This window comes from Limanda limanda, chromosome 1 (genome assembly GCF_963576545.1).
Source record: "Limanda limanda chromosome 1, fLimLim1.1, whole genome shotgun sequence".
Taxonomy (NCBI): Eukaryota; Metazoa; Chordata; class Actinopteri; order Pleuronectiformes; family Pleuronectidae; genus Limanda; species Limanda limanda.
In genome coordinates this window covers 110001-127933 of record NC_083636.1, presented here as the reverse complement: position 1 = coordinate 127933, position 17933 = coordinate 110001, and the positions used below count along the sequence as shown (strand labels likewise).

At 41.7% G+C, this 17933-nt stretch overlaps 1 protein-coding gene across 1 annotated transcript in view; it reads left to right on the top strand.

Annotated features, from left to right (window-relative positions):
• Positions 1 to 17933, top strand: part of dcc (DCC netrin 1 receptor) — a 113099-nt gene that overhangs the window by 73474 nt on the left and 21692 nt on the right. Inside the window, exons 13-22 of the mRNA XM_061074979.1 lie at positions 1637 to 1778; positions 2415 to 2525; positions 4210 to 4404; positions 5633 to 5728; positions 9419 to 9657; positions 11234 to 11372; positions 14501 to 14608; positions 15070 to 15264; positions 15347 to 15379; positions 17431 to 17496. Coding sequence (XP_060930962.1) covers positions 1637 to 1778; positions 2415 to 2525; positions 4210 to 4404; positions 5633 to 5728; positions 9419 to 9657; positions 11234 to 11372; positions 14501 to 14608; positions 15070 to 15264; positions 15347 to 15379; positions 17431 to 17496 — 1324 coding nt within the window. The remainder of the gene's footprint in view (positions 1 to 1636; positions 1779 to 2414; positions 2526 to 4209; positions 4405 to 5632; positions 5729 to 9418; positions 9658 to 11233; positions 11373 to 14500; positions 14609 to 15069; positions 15265 to 15346; positions 15380 to 17430; positions 17497 to 17933) is intronic.

Below are 17933 nucleotides of genomic sequence, written 5' to 3'. Positions count from 1 at the left end.
ACATGTCCTGGTCCTAACTGAAGGTTCCTCCCAGTGGAGCTGGGGGACAAACTAACACCGAGGGGACTATCTGGTCTCACAGTGTTTCTCTCAGATGTTTAGGGACCATTACAATGAGCTCAGTCTGAATTTAGAAGTAAGAAGTTGTGGGTCGTCCAGACCTGGAAGTTCTTGAGACGTTCCTGAAGTTGGACGAAGTGATTAGATTCATCAGCTTCATATATGTACAGCTGGGTGTCGTCTGCGTAACAGTGGACGTGTCCGAGGTGCTTCCTGATGACGGGTTATCGTAGATGAGACAGTGTGGAATCAGCAGCAGCAGTGTAATTATAGCACATTGACTTTATTAATAGTCCTGATAGACAATAAACCACGTGAACATTGTGGTATCCGAGTGTTGTTGTTGCTCCTGTTACTCAGGAGTGTTTCCCTCAGGTGTCATGGTGCCCTCCTCCTTCAGAGATGGTTTCCTCCTCGTGTTGCTTGTTCCAACATGAATGCAACCTCTGTATCGTTACCATGGAGACCTCACATCCAACTGGGTCCTGTCAAAGTGGCTAATTGTTTAATGAAGTGCGTGATGACACCCGGCCAGAGAGCGAGGGAGGCTGAGTGTGAAGGAATTTGGCCGACACACACATTTATAATCCCCCCCCCCAGTAATCAGTTCTGCCTTAATCAATTAGTGCGATGCGGAGCAGCCGAGGGAACAGGTGCAGCTAAATGTTAATGAATTCCTCTGTGACCATTGTCATAGTGAAGCTGGATGAATATTTAAACTGCTCGTTGCCCGATCGCTTACATCACAGCTGATGGAGGACACACAACATCACTATGTATGTGTGTGTTAATGTGTCGGTTAATAAAGTCCTGGTCCGAATTTACAACATATTATATAATGTATATAGTTTTGTATGAAATTTTTTCCTGCTCCCTTAAAGAAGATTGTTTAGTTAATGGATGAATGGAATTTTTAGGGGGGGGGGGGCAGAAAATACTTCTTTAAAATTTAAAGTTGAACATTCAGTGTTTTTCCAATATAAATCAAAATATATTCACTTTTGTTATATACAAAATGACATTGTGAGAATTATTTTTTTATGTAATGACACGATGACCAGGAGTAGAAATTACAAATATTAAACAATGATGAAAATAATAGAGGGAGAATGAGGTCGGTAGATTTTCTAATTCATGAATGTTCATTCATTAATACACATACATGTTTTTACAGCTATCTTAGTGACGACAATCACTGACATAATGCATTCCCTAGCCCCTTACCCATCCAAACTTAATGCCTAGCCCTAACCTTTAACCTAACCTTTAACCTAACCTTTAACCTAACCTTTAACCCAACCTTTACCCTAACCCTAGAACCAAGTCTTAACCACTAAATAGTCCATTCAAGGGGGGGGACACAAAGTGAGGACCTCGGTTGTAGATTCAAACTGGTCCTCACAAAGATAGCTGTACAAGGACACACACAAACAGCAGGGGCCACGACACATTTAATGTTGGTGGGAAAAAGTGAGGCTGAGGAAACAACAACAAACGCACACAAAAATTAGAGCAGAAAACAACAGGAACCCACAAAGTTTGTTCAGTCTTTAGTTTGTGTGTTTATTGTTTTCAGAGCATCAAGGTGTCATGGCAGCCGCCTCTGCGCGGCGCCCAGAACGGCATCATCACCGCCTACAAGATCAAATACAGGAAGACGGGTCGGCGTGGCGACCAAGAGGCCATCGAACCCAACAACTTCTGGTTCCTGTTCACAGGTGAGAACCGGCGTCAAAAATGATCTTATATTATTCTAACGTTCGATCTACTTTAAACTTAAGTCTTAAAACCGCTGAGCTCTGCAGTTTTTATCGATATAATTTGACACCGTTTTCTCATCAAGATAAATCCAATAAAACTGGAGCTTGTTTTTTGTTCAAAACATGAATAAATAAAAAAAATATAAAATCTGGAGAAGGGTAAGGCAGCAGTTTTAAACGTTATTATGAATCTGGGTTTTAAAGGAAAGGCGGATGCTTTTTAGGCCGATGAAGGTCCTGTGTGTGTGTGTGTGTGTGTGTGTTAGTGTGTGTGTGTGTGCGTGTGCACGTTTAAACTGCCACAAGCTATCATTTTAATTTGAGGTCTGCAGGAGTTGAATGAAACTGATCTTCCTTTTCATTATTTTGTACCGATGTTATCTTCATCCGTCTTCATTGTGCAGGAATTAATTCTCCAGTGACAGGTGTGTGTGTGTGTGTGTGTGTGTGTGTGTGTGTGCAATAATCACCTTTTTTACTGTGTGAGAATAATAAACTGAATTTCTATGAATGAGATAAAGAAATTGCAGTTCACTTTGAACATTTATTGTTTCTTTATGTTAATTTCATTTTGTTCTATATCCTTTGCCTCAGGTTTGGAGAAGGGCAGTCAGTACAGTTTCCAGGTCGCAGCCATGACGGCCAATGGAACAGGACCAGCAAGCGACTGGTTCACTGCTGAGACACCAGAAAACGACCTGGATGGTAAGTGTGTGTATGTGTGTCTTGTGTGTGGTAGCTGCAATCTGTCCATCATGTAAATACCTCCAGTGTCCCAACACACATGCATATTTAACCAGTTGAGGGCTGAGATGGATGGAGAGAAGATTTGCTTCAGGGGACGAGAGGGGAGAGGAAGGAGGGGGAGGGAGAAAGGAGAGGAGACACTAAAAAGAGCAGTGAAAGAGAGAACCTGAAAGGAGGAGAGAGGATGAAAGAAACTACTCATCATCACAGAAGACTAATACTAAGATATATTTAAAACAGAAGGTAATCTATTTTCTTTAAACGTGTTGTTAGACATAAACTGTTCCCCTGACGTGTTCCTCACATGTTCCTCACATGTTCTGGAGGTTCTCTGTGTGAGAACAAATGTCTGAGTCAGTGTCTCTGGACATGTTCTGGATCTCCTCCTGCAGCCTCCTGGTGAAATGTGTGTTACATGTCAGAGTCCATGAGAGGAAACAGAAGGACAATGTGTGGAGGCTTCCCAGAGAGCGAGTGGACGTTGTAAAGCATAGAGGCTTCATAGTTGCTAAGCTCGCTTTATTGAATGACCGTGTCTCACAACATGCGTCACTTACATGCGTCTGCAACTACCGTATAACCCACAGTATATGCGCAAGCGCATTAAACTACCGAATATGACAGACGTGTTGATGAGGTTTCTAACACGTAACGGACGTGAAACTGAAGAACACAAAGATCTCAGGATGAAGAAGAGGAGTTGTACACGTAGAAGACGAAGACGTCAACTTGGAAACACGAGGAGATTCCAGAGGTTTTGTTGATGAGGGCCGACGCCGTGTGGATGAGCTGTAAACAACAACACTGATCTTTCTGCTGGTTGGTGTTGAATAAAGATTTCAATTTTTTCAAAGCACAAACCATGAGAAATAATCAGAAGCACCAGCATCATTTGGATATAACGTGGTTACATTTTTAACAAATGTATTATTAAAAATGGTCATTCATCCTCAACGTGGACCCTGAGAGACCTCTAACCCCTAGTCTAAGATATCATTATATTTTAACTTGTTTTTATGTCTATTTCACTCCTATAACTTGTATCTTTTGGTACAAATGTACAAATATTCTCGGAAAACAAAACAGTCATAAGTCAAAAGTAAAAATATAGTGCAACATAACATACAACATAAAAACAGACCAGTACAAAGTTTGTTTCAAGAGAGAAGAAATCCACGGACATCATTGAACCAGTTTGGTCGTGTGATCAGTTCTCGTTGTTACAGGAGCTGACCTCGTGGAAGCTCGAAGGACGATGCTCTGATCAGCAGGAAGCTGCTGAGATACAAACACATCTATGCTAACCTTGTTTCCAGGCCGAGACACACAGAGACTTAAATCTAATTTCAAAGGATTATCATTCAATAAAGTGATGTGTAGCGTTTCCCTCCCAGAGGAACCAAACCAAGCTACTCGGATCTAATCTGAGGCTGAGGAAGAAGTGTCAGGCCTTATGGGCTTAATACACAGCTAACTGGGTTAGCATCTGCTAGCTAAGGCCGCACCATGTAAGTGCCTGTTACTGCAGCGGCAAACATGGTTAGCTTAAGCACTGGCGGCTGTGGAGGCCAGGACAACAGAACTACCACAACCACAGCTTTCTTCTTCTGAGGTGTAATGTTCACCTGTTGTGTTCCTGCAGAGAGTCAGGTACCCGACCAGCCGAGCTCTCTGCACGTCAGGCCGCTGCCCAACAGCATCATCATGTCCTGGACTCCGCCCCTCAGCCCCAACATCCTGGTCCGAGGTTACATCATCGGCTACGGAGTGGGAAGTCCTTATGCAGAGACGGTCCGGGTGGACAGCAAGCAGAGATACTTCTCCATTGAAAACCTGGGTAAGGACGGGGGGGGGGGGGGGGGACCAGTGGATGCAGCCAGATTCAGAAGAGGAGATGATTCAGTTTCTTCTGTGTCGTTAATAAAGACTCTGCTCTCGGTCTGTTTACTTTAGCAAGAAAACTGAAAACAAAGCGAAACTTTTAGCTATTATTGCAACTTCTACCGACTCTAAAGCTGAATAAACTATAAACAAGTCAAATTGAGAATACAGATGATGTCATCAGAGCTGCTCTATTTAGTTAGTTCAGTGTCGTGAGCCAGTACGGATCATTGGATAAGGTTAATGATTATTTGAATGCTGTCACTCACTCTACTCACATTAAACATGCTGAGTCAAAATAAATTACCCAGCCTGCCTTTGTTCACCATTTTTGCAATTTTTACAGAGTATTCCGTTTTCCATTCATTTATTATGATGATTAAAATCTACATTTGATTATAATCAATAATTTAAAGAAATGTATGAGAACGCTGCTCTAGGTGGAAATCTAATTGTGAGCTGGAGAAAGAGAAAGCAGCGTCTCCTGCGGCTGTGACGAGTCGTTTGAATGCCAAAGCAGAAAATAACAAACAGGGAGGATTTTTATTCGCAGAGGAAAATTCCTGTCCCGAGTTTCACGATAGAGGAGTAATGAAAAGTAGGATCCAGCCGTTGTGTTGCATGCGCACATGGGAGCGAGTGCACATATGTACACGGCATTTATAATTCATAGTAATCATTAATTCATGTGGCGAGGTATCTGGGGAACGGAGCAGGCGTTTTTGTTTAACTAATTCGGGCGTTTGATGCCACAAGGAGAGACAGTGACGAGCCACTGCATGACATGTGTCCACAGACATCATAGTAATAATCACTTTATTAGCACTAAACAAGGTTACTAAGAGATTAACAAAATCTATGGTCAAAAATAAATGAATAGAAATAAAAGCTATAAAAGCTAACGTTAACAAGCTGAACGGTTAAAGGTCAATCTGACTCTGGCTTGTGTTGCAGATCTATGAAAAGCATGTGTCCGCTCAGTAGATCAGACTTCATCACCTCTTTCTGAACTCAACACTCACAGGCAGCAGAGTCAAATCTGTCCCATCTAACGTATCTTCATGTGCGTCTGATGTATGAACAGAAGTAAAAAAAAATGGTTTTAAACTGGAAAGAGTTGAATCTTCACATGAAAATGTACAATTATGTATTTGCTAAAAAAAATTCTCTCCATTTTCCCTCAGAGCCCAGCTCGCACTATGTGATTTCCCTGAAGGCGTTCAATAACGCTGGAGAGGGAGTTCCTCTTTATGAGAGCGCCGTCACTCGATCTCTGACAGGTAGGATCACACACAACTGACACAACTGACCCTGACACAACTGACACAACTGACCCTGACACAACTGACACAACTGACCCAACTGACCCAACTGACCCTGACACAACTGACACAACTGACCCTGACACAACTGACACAACTGACCCAACTGACCCTGACACAACTGACCCTGACACAACTGACCCTGACACGACTGACACAACTGACCCTGACACAACTGACACAACTGACCCAACTGACCCTGACACAACTGACACAACTGACACAACTGACCCTGACACAACTGACACAACTGACCCAACTGACCCTGACACAACTGACCCAACTGACCCAACTGACCCTGACACAACTGACCCTGACACGACTGACACAACTGACCCTGACACAACTGACCCAACTGACCCTGACACAACTGACCCTGACACGACTGACACAACTGACCCTGACACAACTGACCCTGACCCTAATGAACCTAACCATACTACACCTAGCCCAGCTAACCTATAAACAACTAACCATAACACAACTAACCCTGACTGTACTGAACTAACCAAATAACACTAACCCAACTAACCTTAACTGTAACCCAACACTGGTGATCGTCACATGCGTGTTTACGGTGGTGAGATGACACAACTCTGTGATATCAACATGTTCCACTAGTTCAGACCACAAGTCATTAGTGTTAAACTGATACTGGTGGCAGTATTACTGGTACTGGTATTACTGGTTAGGGTTCCTCAGCAGATTGACAGCAGTGGCACCAATACCTTAAGCATTACCTTTATTGGTAGCATTAGCTTTAGCAGTAGCAATAACATGCTACCTTCAAAAGTTTTTTATCTGAATCGTATGCACACAGATCTCATGTGCAACAGAAAATAAAGAACAATAATACACTTTTTTTCTACAGCACATTTCATTGAATGCAACAATAGAAGTGGTTAAAATATAAAATAACATATGTAACTGTAGTAGTAGTGTTCCTACAAAAACTATTGTGTTCTATTTCAGTGTGAGTCTAAACTGGTCTCAGTCTGTGTGTCATGTACATGCTTTAGATCAATAGATATATTTATTTATATAGCTTATGGTGTGTGAATGATGCCACACACTTGTTACAATGTGTGTTTGTGTGAGACTCATTAGCTCGGCCTCCAGACTCTGAGCTGTTGTAGTGAGATAAATGAAACACATCCAACTCTCAGCCAAGTTTCATTTTATGAATTAAACCCGCTCTGGATCATAGTCGCAGGAAAAGCAGAAGCAGGGACCTGTCATTTGATGGACTTTAATCAAAGCTGTTAGAAAGAAGAGGGGGACAGTGGAATGACAGTGGAGAGGGAGGGAGAGAAGGAGGGATGACATGAAAGAAGAGAATGGCAGAAAGAGACTGGGACTTGTGCACCTATAAGAACACTTATTTATTGACTTCAGTTGAGGTTTTTGGTTAGGGTAGGGGTTAGGGTCAGGGTCAGGGTTAGGGTTAGGGTTAGGGTTAGGGTCAGGGTTAGGGTTAGGGTTAGGGTTAGGGTTAGGGTCAGGGTTAGGGTCAGGGTTAGGGTTAAGGTAAACACTGTCGAGGTTCCATCTTCTCACAGATCAACTGATGTCAGATCAGCCACAGCTGGTAAAACCATGATTCACCTTTGTCATGACAACGAGAAACGACATGTAAATGCAACAATTATATATGGTTCTACTGAAAGTTATGTTTGTATCAGTCGGAAAAAGTGTGTGTGAAGTAAACCTGTGGTTTAGCACCTATAAGATGTAAAGATACATCTAAACATGGAGGTCAACAGTCACATCAGGAGTTCTGTAGAAACATTTGTAGTGTGACAGTCAATGGTTGATAATTGACAAGGTCATCAATAGTGACGCGCACACACACACACACACACACACACACACAGGTGGAGTTCCACTTTAAGGCATCAGGCTGCTGTTTAAATGGCTCATTAACTGTAGGATCTTCGTTAATAGACTGAGTCGTTCTCACCTCGTCGCTGCAAAGAGACAAATCTGATCCTACTGCCAGACAGGCTTCCATTTAATCAACAACTACCAGAGAGAGAGAGAGAGAGAGAGAGAGAGAGAGAGAGAGAGAGAGAGAGACAGGGGAGGGATGAGAGGGAGAGAGTGCAGTGTGATGGAGGGAGGAAGAAGAGGAGGAAGAGAGGCAGAGGGGGGTGTATGACAAGGAAGGAGAGTAAGGCTAGATGAGGGAAGGAGGAATGGAATACAGGAGGAAAGTGGATGGAGGTAAGATGGAGGGAGTGAACAGAGAGAATAAAAGAGAGCGAGAGGAGGCGTGTCTTGCATCCTCATCAGTATTCTGTCCTGAGTGAAGCTTAATTGTGATTCTGGACGACGAGTTTAACCACGACAGCGCCTGCTGCAGTTTGTCCCCCAGCTCTACCTTCATCAATCTGTCTCTCTCTCTCTCTCTCTCTCTCTCTCTCTCTCTCTCTCTGTCTCTCTCTCTGTCTCTCTCTTTGTCCCTCTGTCTGTCTGTCTCTCTCTCTCTGTCTCTCTGTCTGTCTCTATCATTGTCTCTCTCTCTCTCTCTCTCTCTCTCTGTCTCTCTGTCTGTCTCTCTCATTGTCTCTCTCTGTCTCTATCTCTCTCTCTGTCTCTCTGTCTGTCTCTCTCATTGTCTCTCTCTCTCTCTCTCTCTCTCTGTCTCTCTGTCTGTCTCTCTCATTGTCTCTCTCTGTCTCTATCTCTCTCTCTGTCTCTCTGTCTGTCTCTCTCATTGTCTCTCTCTCTCTGTCTCTCTGTTTGTCTCTCTCATTGTCTCTCTCTCTCTCTCTCTCTCTCTCTCTCTCTCTCTCTCTCTGTCTCTCTCTCTCTGTCTCTCTGTCTGTCTCTCTCATTGTCTCTCTCTGTCTGTCTCTCTCATTGTCTCTCTCTGTCTCTATCTCTCTCTCTGTCTGTCTGTCTGTCTCTCTGTCTCTCTCTGTCTCCATCTATCTTTCACCCTTCTGTCTTCAGCCACATTGTTGGGACAGGGTGACAGAGGACGTAAATATATATATGTCTAATATGCACTTATAGGGACATGTCTCTCTGAGTATCTCTTTATACTAATGCACAAATACAGTTTTACATGATCGAGCAATCATCCTGTGCCACTGTACTTTACTCGATAACATATCTATACAAATAATATTTCTGTAGTGAAGGGTGTGTATCATGTACATATAATCAATATTATCTTGTGGTTACAAAAACTAAAAACATGTACAAATGTTATAAAGATAACAGTTAAATGTCTACCTTTACCCAGGTCATAATAAGTATGGCCACCAGAGGGCTTTGTCTCACACAACTTACTGAAGCTGCTTAACAAATGATCAATGTGTTATTTTTAATGTTTTTAATGACGGTCTCCAGTAAATATTCTACAACTCATCTTTCTGTGGATCTGTGGCTTCTTGTTTAGAACGACAGCCTTTGTCTCTCGCCGTCTTCTTACTCTTTGTCTTCTCCTCTCCTTTCTTTGTTTTCCACTTCCTCGTCCATCCATTCCTCCTCTCCTTCCAAACAAACATGGCTTTAAAACTCCTTTATTTTTGCTTTTCCTTTTTACTTGCATAAACAACCCTGTCACACATTCATTTCACTGTATGCTTCCATGAATTATTCCCAAACACCCTGGTTGAATAACCCATCACCTACACCCAGACCCCATAGACCCATCCGAGGATGACCTTTTCCATCTCTTTGATAAATACCCCACTCCCATGCCAGACACCAGCACTCCCATGATTCCCCCAGTGGGGGTCCAAGCTGTGGCTCTGTCCTCAGACTCCGTCCGGGTGTCCTGGGCAGACAACTCCATGACCAAGAACCAGAAGTCGTCTGAGGTCCGGTTCTACTCCGTCAAGTGGAAGACCAGCTACTCCACCAGCGGAAAGTACAAGGTCAACACAGAAATCTATCTATGAGCTGTTCTTAATTTCATGCTTTAATATTGTCTCTGCCAAAGTTGCTGTCATGACTTGGATACATGACGGACTCGAGTCATAATTCTTGCGAGGCGGTGGACTCGTGGCAGAAACTTGGACTATGGGCAGAAAAGGTCTCTGGTTCGACTCCACGGAGAAACAACAAAAAGACGAATCTGTCCAAAGATTCTCCCTACCCTGTCTAGTGCCCCTGAGCAAGGCACCTTACTTCCCCAACATCTGCTCCCCGGGCGCCGTACATGGCTGCTCACTGCTCTGTGTGTCCTGCACCAGATGGGTTAAAAGCTGAGGTTACATTTCCCTCCTTGCATGAGTGTGCCTGTGCATGTCTGTGCATGTGTTTGGGACAAATAAATGTATCTTAATCTTAAAAAACTATAACATTTGCTTGAAAGTCAAACAAGATTTGATTTTGACTGAAATCCCAGTGACTTTAACCATAACCCTTAATCTTTCAACCTACTTTTCCTGGTAACAGATATGTTAAGAAACATTGTGACAGCAGCCAACATTGCACAATCCGGACTGATGGGTGTGTTTGATTGTGCCAAACAGCAACTTGGACTTCGCTTGATATTCCACTTGAGTTCTACTTATCTTGAGTTGGGGCTCGACTTTGGACGACGTGGTCCTGACTAGGGCAATGACTTGGAACCTGTATTGAACGTGATTGAGGACTTGACCTGTCATGAGTTCCCTCTTGACATGGGACCTAACTGTCTTGTCTTATTGATCCTGATTTGGGATTTGATTTAGGGTTTCATCAGACAGATGCTTTGTCACACACCACTCACAAGCTGCCAGATAATGATTTAGAAACTACACCAAATGTGCACAAATTGGGACCCCCCATCAAATGATGGAGAAACCAGATACAACCACAAGGAGTAATCTCTTGATACAAGACTCTCTGTAGGGAACCACAACTTGGAGATACATACATTTCAATTTATGGTTGAATATCCTTTCTCAAATAAATGATGCATTGTTGTTGAGGTTCTACCAGATGTAATTAACTGAATTTGGTGAATGTGGTTGAGGGTTACCGGGGAACGGAAGGATTTACTTCTCTATGACTTCAAATTAAAAACCCAGTTACCACAGAGAGCAGGAGGCAAGTTGTCTTACTTTTGCAGCATTGTGTAAAATCTGAACCACTTTCAGCCGGACGCTAAGTGGCTTCTCTCTTCATTTGCGAGTCTCCCAGTGAGGTGAAGTTTTCTGGGATGCAAAGGTTTCCTAGCAACAAGGGCCAGATGACAGGGCTTCTTAACTGTTCTTGCATCCTCACTCGGGGGTTAGGTAGAAATTTGAGGCTGATGATAATTGGTAGTTTAGGATGAAAAAACCTCCAAAATACCAGTGATGTAAGACTCAGTGAAGTGTATGAATGTGTGTACACACACAACTATAACAACCCTAACCCTCTTTTTTTGTTATCAAAGTTTGAATCTTGTTTCTTTACAAAGCACATTTAACTTTTTCCTTTGTTTATTTCCACTAAATTATACATCTGTCTTTTTCTGCCCAGTCTGCAGACACCACGGCCCTTAGCCACACTGTGGCCAGCCTCAAACCAAACACCATGTACGAGTTTGCTGTCATGGTAACCAAAGGCCGCAAGTCGAGCACATGGAGTATGACGGCTCACGCCACGACGTACGAAGCAGGTTTGTCTCTTTTGAGCTGTTTTCAGAGATTCCCTTGCAGAGAAGCGTCTCCAGAGTTTGTTTCACAGCTGAACATCTCAGCAGCAGGTTTCCTCACAGACTCGTTCAGCATCAGATCCTCCTCATGGTTCAGGTGAGAGGTGGAGCAGCCGGGGGGGCAGACACACACAGGAAGTGACCTGTTCCCTCTGCTGCAGAGGTCATGTGATCAGGTTTACATCACTCTTCACATCTTCGTGTGTGTCTTCTTCGTGTGTGTCAGCACTTTGTCACCGAGAGATTTGTTTTAGTTTCTTCATGTTTGTGTCCCGTGTTAGAAGCTCCTCACCCCCCCCCCTGTTCACCTGTAGGAACACAACTAGATTAAATTGTTAGCTAGAAACTAAACAGCTGCTGAATGAGCCACTGAAAATGAAACATGAAGGAAACAGCTGATTCTGAACTAATGAGATTTAGTGGAGATGAGTAGTTTCTACTCAAAGTACTGTTACTGAGGTCAAGGCATCCGAGGTGAGTTCAAGTTAAAGCACAAAATAATTCAAAAGATATAAAAGACTTAATTATTAGTGCTGTCAAACGATTAAAATATTTAATCGCGATTAATCGCATTTATGTCATCGCGATTAATCGCAATTAATCGCAAATTTGTATCTATTCTAAATGTCCCTTCATTTATTTTTTTTCTATCATTTTTTTTCCGTTTTAATGCTCTTATCAACATGGAAAAGTGGATTGGCTTGCTTTATGCAAATGTTTTATTTTACTGAAAAACAACATTGCCAAACAGGGCGGTACAAAATAAAATTATAAAGTGCACATTTCAGGTAAACAAGGACTCAGCCTATAGTGCAGTTAAACCATGGCTTAATATTAAAAAAAATTCAAGTTTGCTGTGAACATAGCAGTCAGGCCTCTTATTTCATAAACAATGAACCATAACAGTTTGGTTATTAATAAAAGGTAAGCCTACTACTTCTTTGCTTTCAGCTAGCTACTCAAACAGACAAGCAACAAAATAACAAACAAACAAAATACACAGGCAGGTGAAGGCCTACTTTGAAATAAATTAAACACAGAACTTTGTAGGGCTATTTGAGTCCTCCCCATATTTGTGGAAAATGTATGAAATAAGAAGTACCCTATTTTTAAATAAATAAAACCAAATAGCTGCAGCCTAATAGTGTAACGGACTGGGTTTATGTTTATGTTTGGTTTTGACGTATGTTCAGTAAAACACTGTGTTGAAGGAGCGTTCTGATGTCTGAGGGTCAGTGAAGGGATCGGGGTGGAACATGTGACTGTTTGGACCAATAGGATGGGGGGATCGGGGGATCAATGAGGAAGTGAAGTGTTGTTGATGTGTGCGAGTGAGAAGTGCACATGTCCCTGTAGAGGATAATACAAGCTACTAAACCACGAAGAAGTTCCGTGTCCTGTGGAAGCGAGGACGCTACAATAGCTTAAAAATATATATTTTAGTTGGCGAAATATTAAAACAAAAAGCGAGAGCAGGTCAGACTTGAAGCGAACACAGATACTGAAGCTGCAGCTCTGCTTTAACTCGCGTTAAAAAAATTGACGGCGTTAAAATGGGTTTGCGTTAACGCCGTTAATAACGCGTTAAACTGACAGCCCTATTAATTATATAATGTGACTCAGGATAAGAACAGAGTAAGAAATAGTAAGTAATAATTATTTGATGTGAATTCTTCAGCTTTGGTTAAAAAGAGTTATAGATATGTAGCGGAAGGAAAAGATGAACCTTTAGTTCAAGTTTTCGAATAATAATGAATCTTATTGTAGTTACTTTCCAATCATAATATATTTTCCCTGTAGCACTTTCTGTCCACGGACATCTGAAATGACAATAAGTTCACAGTTTTTCTCTCAGGCTATTTTACACTCTTGGAAAAACAGGGATCTGAATGAGGGCAAACAAGGTTTCACCAGAACAATAAAGGAGCACAACAGGTTTGTTCCCCTTGAAAAACAGAGACGTTGTTTAATAAGTTGTCGAACAATAGGAGTGAGTTCAGGGAGGAGTCAAACTTTCCCCACAACGACATGACAACTGTTATAGTGAAACCCGCCCACAGACTAAAATCAAAATGTCAAGGTATTCCTTTCAGGATGTTTACAATCATGTCTGGTGGATTTGTCATCCAATTAAGTGTGAACAGCTTTGCCCCCCCGGCTCCCTGGGGGCCCACAAGAACACATTGACATTCAGCGAGCAGACGAGCCCACTCAGTCCCTGCAGTGATCTGCCAGCTCTTCACACTGGCTCTAACACGGCTCACCAGGAATGATCATCACTCAGTCCAAAGCACACCAGCTGATTATGATTATTTATACTATATTTGTATGTTATTACTGTGCTAGTTGTTTGACCCGTTCCCGTCACCATCAGGTCGTTTTCTGGTCTGAGTCTGAAGCTTCACGTGTTTGTTGTTTCCTTTTATCTGTTAGTTCTGGTTTCACGTTGTGGGGGGGGGGGGGGGGGGGATTGACAAAGAAACACGTCTAAAATCACATCTATAACCAGGAATTACATGCAGCAAATACACTGTAAACTCCCTGAAGGAGGTCTGAGGTTCAGACAGAACAGAAACGAGGAGCAACCTCCAATCAAACCGCACCAGATTACAAACACTCCTCTAAACATCAATCAATCAATCAATCAAGTTTTATTTGTATAGGCCACATTCACAAATAACAATTCGTCTCATAGGGCTTTAACATTGTGTGACATCCTCTGTCCTTAACCCTCAACAAGAGTAAGGAAAAACTACTAAAAACCCTTTTCACAGGTAAAAATATGTAGAAACCTCAGAGAGCCACATGTGAGGATCCCTCTCTCAGGACGGACAGAAGTAAACATGCCTCAGGTTCTTCATCGAGATTTGTTTTATGAGAAATCAGTAGCAATGTTTAAAAACAAAAATTTCTCAAAGAGAATCCAAACAGAAAATGAACTCAGTTCTTTCTCAGCACGTCTCAAGTCCTTTCACCAAGTTTCATGTAAATCAGTTCTGTAGTTTCTGTGTAATCCAGCTGATAAATAATGACCACACCTCCATCTCATGCCATCATTTCTCACACTTTTTCCTGTTTGTGTTTTTTGACAGCTCCTAGCTCCGCCCCCAAAGACTTGACGGTGATCAGTCGCGAAGGACGACCCCGCGCCATTTTAATCAGCTGGCAACCGCCGATGGAGGCAAACGGACGAATCACAGGTGAGCGTAGAAACCTGTCGCACTCAGGTTATGTGAACCTGCTGCTTATATAGTTAGTGAGTTTGTTTATCTGCCTTCAAAAGCCTGAAAATAAAGCAACAGTTATTTTCTCACAGAATTCACAGTGAGTTGAAGAGTTAAAGAAACACTGTCCATCCAAACACACTTTCTTCTCTTCCACTCGTCCTTGAACAAGCTCTGCTGCTCCTGCAGCGATAACAACACAACATACACACATCAAATATTTTATCATTTTTCCTTTTTGTGTGATTCCATAACTATTTATTTTCTCCTTTCTTCACACAGATACATTTACTTCTTTGTGTTTATTCTGTCATGATACTTTCTGCGTCTCAGATTTTATTTTTCAAAACTCAAAATCTGTTGTGAATATGGACTGAATCCACTTTGTCACCTCTTCATTAGTCATTGAGTTTATGTTATGAGCTGTTGTCCGACAGGTTACATCCTGTACTACACGCTGGATAAGAACATGCCGATAGACGACTGGGTGATGGAGGCGATCAGCGGCGACCGGCTGACTCACCAGGTCGTCGATCTGAACCTCGACACCGTTTATTACTTCAGGATTCAGGCCAAGAACGCCAAAGGGGTCGGCCCGCTGTCTGAGCCCGCCCACTTCAGGACCGCCAAAGGTTTGTTCTCAGCAGTGTGTGAATTTATGTCCTAATTTTATATTTGATATGTTTTCTGACTCTTTTTCTCTTTTTCCTCCAGTGGAACATCCAGACAAGATGGCCAATGATCAAGGTAGGGTTTATTTATTTAAGTAAGACAGGGTTTCACAGCTTCAAATATATTTATCCCCCACAAATTAATTCGTTGAACCATGAAAATGAATATTTTTATGAAGTCAATGATGAATTGACCTGATATTGTACAGTTATGTAAGGTCATATTTATGTTGTTTTTTCAATAATAAGTTGAACACAATCAAAATATTTACAGATTTGCTCGATGTTTCCACATCAAGTAAAACGTCAATGACCTCAGACCATAAAGATGGACGTCATCGTGAAGCCAAAGCCAGTATCTGAGATATTTAAAATTTATTTTGTGTCGTCCATCACCTGGTTTTTAAAGGGAATGGTAGAGGATGTACGACTGCTGGTCAAAGCCCAGAATGCACTGGGGCAGATTACTGCAACATGACATCAGAACAGAAATAAAATGGGTTAAAAAAGTCAACCTTCATTCGACTTTAAAAAGTCTTATTACCAGGATTCATGTTCTGAGATGTGATCAGAAGTTCATTAGCATCATGTGTCTTCGTGTAGCTAATAAAAGGAACTAGAGAACAGAGTGTTAATCATGTCTGAGTTCATTTGATGAACTTCAATATGTTAAGCAGCTTTCGTACGTCTGCATTAATATTCACAACAGCCTCCTCTTCCTTGATTTGCTTTCAGTTCTCTCATGTTTTTGGATTTTCTTTCGCTCCGCGAGTCAAGGCTGTTTGTATAAAGTGAAAAATAAATTCAACTAAGGAGAAAACCGAATATGTTCACAAAAACGTTTCTCATTAGTAAAACATGAGACCAACAAAGCTGAGATTTGAACCCTCATCATCCCTCCTTCATCCTTCTTTCCTTCCTTCTAAAACTTCATCTGTTTTCTCCTTTTCTCATCTTGCTTCCTTTCATATCCCTTTTCCTTTATTCCAAAACATTGACACAAGTTAAATAAATCAGATTAATATGAGACAAATACTCAAAAAGCTTGATTTCCATTAGTACAAACTTCTTCTCTGTGGCTTTTTCTTTTCATCTTAATATCTGCGACAGCTCTCAAACTCTTGAGCTCCATGTTGGAGAAAAATTACAGCGACAGTTGAAGCAGAATTTGCATAAAATTCATGACATACTAATTAACTGAGATTCTCACATTCAAGCGTGAAATTAAAAGCAAATGTGTCAATGGTTATGGACTAATTTACTCATTTGCACTAAATCTTTGGAGCATTAATCAGAGAGGAGAGATTCTTTAGTTTCCCTCAGGATCACAAGGATGATGCTTTATTTATTTGTTTATTTGCATCTCTGCCAACACATTTTGTCTGATCAGAGACAAACAGAACATTTAAAATTTCTAAAGCTGTTAATGTGTGTGTGTTTGTGTGCATGTATGTGTTTGTATGTGTTTGCATGTGAGTGTGCATGTTTGTGAGTGTCAATCAATCAATCAAATTTGATTTGTTTAGTCCATATTCACAAATCACAATTTGTGTCCTAGGGCTTTAACAAGGTGAGACATCCTCTGTTCTTGTTTGTGCTCCCGCTCCATGTAGAGAATAAGTGTTTTCTAGAAGGGGGGGTTTCCACTGTACACACACACACACACACACACACACACACACACACACACACACACACACACACACACACACACACAGTTCGATGAACACCAAGCTGCGCTGGGTTTATCATCCAGGTTTCTGTAACTTGAAAAACAAGACTAAAATCAGATTTATAATTGTAGAGACAACAAATGAAGACTTGCTGAATTTATCCAGCTTCAGAATTCTGTCTTTAAGTGAATTTGTGATTTGCTTTTTGAATTCTGTCTCATCAGTTTCAGTCAGGATCCAACTTCCTCCTCAAATCTCAACACAATAACTTCCTGCCATAAAGTACTTTTTTCATACTAATATATTAACTGTTCTGCCCTGGGCTCAGGACCAAGTCAATTCTTTGCTTTGCCAAGACTAGAAACACCAAGATTCTCTCTCTTCTTTTTCTCTCCTTCTATTTCTTTGTCTCTTTCTCTTCTTCTGACGTTCCTGTTTATTTCTCATCTTCCAGGTCGCGGAGGAGAACACAGCTACTGGCCGTCTGACACCAACCTCATCGACAGGAGCAGCATCAACGGTAAAACACACTGTTGCTCCCAATGCATCTGTCAGAAACTAGAATTACACTTGGACTATAAGTGTGTGTGTGTGTGTGTGTGTGTGTGTGTGTGTGTGTGTGTGAGCGCCTGTCATGTCTAAACTCTCTTTAACGACTCGCTGCCTCTTGCTGATTTACAGTTTGTTAAATTTCGCTTCCTGTTTGTTACGAATCACTGCTGCCGGGAAGAAATTAATAACTTTTAATGTCTCACCATCAATCAGCCTTTTTACAAACTTGAGAAAGAAGAATCATCTCTTTGAGAAACAGGATTAAACGAGGGTGGTGACATTAAACTGAGGTCATGATTGACTGTTGAAACTGACTCGTGATTGATCCAACACATGACTGGGCGGGACCTCCTCCATACCATGGATCAGAACAGGTGGGAGCAGATCACCTGATAACAAAGTGAC